The 4,507-nt window shown below is 29.0% G+C and overlaps 1 protein-coding gene across 1 annotated transcript; it reads left to right on the top strand.

Moving 5' to 3' along the window:
* Positions 1-2,972: 2,972 nt before the first annotated feature.
* LOC119683160 (cilia- and flagella-associated protein 299-like) lies at positions 2,973-3,875 on the top strand. Its single transcript, XM_038096774.1, has 2 exons — positions 2,973-3,375; positions 3,436-3,875. Exons 1-2 carry the CDS (start codon positions 3,061-3,063, stop codon positions 3,829-3,831), a joined length of 711 nt encoding a protein of 236 aa, XP_037952702.1. The 5' UTR covers positions 2,973-3,060; the 3' UTR covers positions 3,832-3,875.
* The last annotated feature ends 632 nt before the right edge of the window (positions 3,876-4,507 follow it).

Here is a 4,507-nt window from a genome sequence, read left to right as displayed (position 1 = left end):
TTGAAGGAGATAAATAAATATTGATGAAGATTAAGAATTTTGCGTTTTATTTAAAATTTCCGGAAACTTTTCGGTCACAATGTATTATTATTATAATTCTTTTTAATAAAAGTAACGAAGCATTTTGAAAAATTTCCGAAATTATTATTTTATAATTCTATAATTATTATTATTATTACATTAATTGCTTAATTTTTGGCTCAGCGCCTCCCCTTTAAAGTTCACTTCTGGGTACGTCTATGTTTTCATCGTCTTCTTTACTGTGTTGTAGATTTTTGACAAATATTGAAAGGGGTTTATACAAAAATTTTTAAGCATATCGACATCTTTTTTTCTAATGTTTTTGTGGAGAATTAACTATAATACAAAGTAATAATGCAAATGCAAAAACTAAGACAATAACAAAACAACAAATTTGCAAAACTAACGATGTCGTTTTGTGTACTATAGTAGTTCATTAATTTGTATAATTTTTTTTTAAGTATATTGCACAATAGTTAATGAAGATAATTTACCATACAAAGTTCTTTTGAGCTTTTACATAAATTAGTTCATTATAAATAAATCAACTGATTTAAGACGAAAAACGTCCAATGCAATTCTTAAAAACAAATTTTTAATATTTGTCGTAAGTTTTATAGGTAAAATGAAAATAAAGAATCTATTTCACATACATAAATCAGCATACACCAATGGAAACGACCAGATCTTAATTTCATTAACATAAGTAGTTTTAACTGCAGTGGAAACGTGATATAAATTATTTTGAGAACTTGTTTTAAACAGTTGAAAAATTAAAAAAATATAATTAAAATTGAAAAAGTTGAATTTTTATATCACAATATTTTATTTGTAATAGATGTTCTATGACGACAAATATCAGCTCAAATATCAAGCTCTAGAGCGCTTGAGTTCAAACAAAAAAAAATTATTGTGAGATAATTAAATAAGCTTTAAAAAAATATATATCATATAAGTAATAACGAACTACTAACAGATTAAAAAAAATATTAAATTTATTAAATAAAATTTTAATTTTCTGTTGGGTGCGGAGTTTTCCCGGCGCAGCAAATAATAAATTTTCATTTTGAAAAACATTTTTCATACCACAAGTAAAAACAATAAAGTTGCATATACATATATATGTTGTATGTATATTTATCTGAATACATATGTAAAAATGTATGTATTAATGTATTATAAAGAATCAAAAAAAAAAAAAATAAAAATAAAAGGTTGTTTGCTTGCCACACAATTGTGTCTGAATTGCAATGTTGCAGTTTTAAATAAAATAAAAATAAATTTCCAATGAAAGCTTAAACGCATTTTAAAAACGAGTATACGCCATGTTGGCCGTGATTGCTTTCTCATTTTTATATTGCAAATTGTCTGCGTTTTCATATCAAAAGTGTTGACCGCAATCGAAGTATATGCGATATATAAAATGCATTCACATAAATATACTATATATTTTTGTGTACACGAATAAATAATCTGCAATATAAACAACCGTAAGCGAGTGTTATGGATCGCAATAATAATGAATTTGGCTTAAAAGCATTTTACAATAAAATAAATTGAAGCCAATCTTAATTGCAATTTGTTGTTATTGCTCACAGAATGTCTTTTTGTATACTGTTATTTTAAATTTAAAATATCACTATACATATTGTATATATATATTTATATATACTTGAATAGTATTTAGTTTAACATAATAACTTATTTAACTATTTAAGTATGTGTTTAAAATTACATATTAAATAGTTATCAAAGTCTATTAGTTTGTGTATCATCTTACTTACTTATTTACTTAGTTGGCCATTACAGACGTGAGTCGTCCTTGACTGCATCGTGTGGCTTCCATCAGTCAACCCGATTAGTTGCTTGCTGTTGCCAGTTGATAGTACCGAGCGCCCCAAAAAAATCGTTGATCAACTGGTCCTTTCACCGAAGATGTGGACGTCCTCCACCGCATTTTCCACCTGTGGGTTCACGACATGACCAAGCCAGCGAAGCCGCTGAATTTTTATGCGCTTAACTATGTCAATGTCGCGGTATAGCTCATACAGCTTATCGTTGCATCTAATTCGATACTCGTTGCCAACGCGTAAGGGATAATAGATCTTCCGAAAATATTTTGTCTCGAATGCTTCTAATGCCTTCCTAACGCAATATCACAAAAATTATTAAACGATATATTGTGTGACATCAAAAAACTAGATGGATTTGTAACTAGATAGCGTAGGTACCCATATATCTGACAGCAGTAGTTCAAATTTGTCAAACAAACACGTGTTCGATAAGTGATATTTTAGGCCACACGTTTTGTAAAGGCAGTTGGGTGATTAGTCGTTTCTGTGAAAAATTAAATAAATTTAAAAATAAGCTATATAATGCTTTATTACTATAAAAAAGTTGACTCTGTTCCAAAGACATGCTGAAGAAATTATGTGGGTTACGGTAAGGATACTGTGTGTGAACTTTGGATCCAGGAGTGGTTTGCTCGATTCCGTTCGGGAAAATTCTATATCAAATATGTATCTCCTGACCCTAAAGAACGTAAGCTTATCATATCATTCAATCATAACGATATGATGATATATTATGATCATTCTTTATAAGATGAACTGCATAACTTGACATTTATTATGTTGAGGCTAGTTAAGTCAGTGCACTTGAGCACTTTTACTCTCTATTAACTGTGAGATTTCTTCATAACCCCTCTCTACGCCTTGAGGGGATTATTGTTTATCACTTTATCAAACTTAGCAATAATTGACCTCAGATCTGCATACTTCCCTGAGGAGCTTCTGAGATTCGATAACGCGGTGTTGGTAAGCCTGTCAGTTTTCGTAAATACAATATTTGGATTTTGGTCTATGTTAGCCATGATTAAATATAAATTTTAATAAAACTATAATAAAAAGATTTTATTTTAATTCATTTTAGTTTAATTTTTATTTCTTTTGTAAAGTTTTTATTTTTGCACTTTTTTATTTTGGTATTTTTATAGTTTTTTTTTATTTTTTTACTCTACAAAGCTCATATATACCAAAAATGGAAGCACGGCGTGATTTGTTCTTATTGAATTGTGACACCTATAATGATTATCTGGATACATTCATCACAGAAAATGATATACGATTTGTACGTAACATAGGACAGGTTCGACGATTTGTTACTCTAGGTTATCGTTCCACTGGAGACATCTATACACCACAACAATTTAAAGATCGACAAGCTCTCGCAAGGGAGGTGCTATGGCCACAGAAAAGATCATGGATACTTTATAGTCAATTCAAGCTGTCGAAGGATCCATTTCTAAGAGCGTTAGCTGCACGTGAGAAACCAAATGCGCAAAAGATTATTTCGGTATTTATAATATATTTATACTTGCATATTAATTATGAAGAAATTATTTTATTTTATTAGACAATTATATTTTTACAAACTCAAACGAAGCCCGGATTTCAAGTTTCCAGTTATATTGATTACTCAGATAGATTGCGGCAGAGTAATTTGGAATTGAGTAATTGCGATAATTGGCGTGGTATATTTCGTGGAAAGGTTATGCTAAAGCCGCGTAGAACTGACTTGAGTTTTTATGATGAACACAATAGTAACAGTTCTTATACTGATTCTGATAATTATGTTGTGGTCAATGATGTAAAACACGGTTTGATGTTCATGCATAAAGGAGATCATAAAATGATTTGCGTAGATACTAGTCATAAGGAATATAAAGAAAATTGCATTCGTACTGTAGTATTTTCAAAGGTGTACGGTTATACCGCACTCTATGATCATGTTGTCAGAAAGAAATCGTAAAGTTCAGGGAAGCATAAAACAAAATAAAAAAAATTGTTATTATATATTATATGTAAAATATAGTACACATGCTGGTTATATCTTACATATAATATATAATTGCATAAATAAAAAAAATTGCAAAATTATTTATTTTTGATATATTGATATAATGGATTAAAAACCACTATACATGATTTAAGCTATCTAAATGATTAAAAGATGCTTCCAGAAGACTTTTCTTTTACAGACTACTACTGAATCTCCTTTTTTACGCTTATTTTTGTTTCTTAGGCTGGCAATTAACTATCGACGTTTTTATATTTCAAAACGTAACACTGCATATATAAATAATAAAGTTGAGACCTTGTTATTGAAACATTGGAGTCAATAGAAGATACTGTATGGCACTAGGAATTATACTCGTATTTCAAAACGAAACACTGCATATATTCAAATAAATAGTAAAGTTGAGACCTTGTTATAGACACATTGGAGTCAATAGAAGATACTGTATGCCGCTATGAATTATATCATAATACTTTTTTATATATTGTTTTTTTCATGGAAAAGTCCCATTTTACATATATGATTTAATTTTCCAATGTGTCGCAAATATAAGATGTCAGTTATACAATTTTGGAATGAGTATAACTTTTTTGTATTTTGATCTCCAACTGTGAGTACTAAATTTTTA

This window comes from Teleopsis dalmanni, chromosome 2 (assembly GCF_002237135.1).
Source record: "Teleopsis dalmanni isolate 2A chromosome 2, ASM223713v2, whole genome shotgun sequence".
Taxonomy (NCBI): Eukaryota; Metazoa; Arthropoda; class Insecta; order Diptera; family Diopsidae; genus Teleopsis; species Teleopsis dalmanni.
Note: the sequence above shows the minus strand (reverse complement) of the source record. Positions and strands in the feature narration are given on the sequence as shown.

Excerpts from the sequence above, each read along its gene's own strand:
- LOC119683160 (XM_038096774.1), top strand. The coding sequence starts at position 3,061 with ATGGAAGCACGGCGTGATTTGTTCTTATTGAATTGTGACACCTATAAT. Across the intron at positions 3,376-3,435 it reads ATGCGCAAAAGATTATTTCG|ACAATTATATTTTTACAAAC; the intron begins GTATTTATAATA and ends TTATTTTATTAG.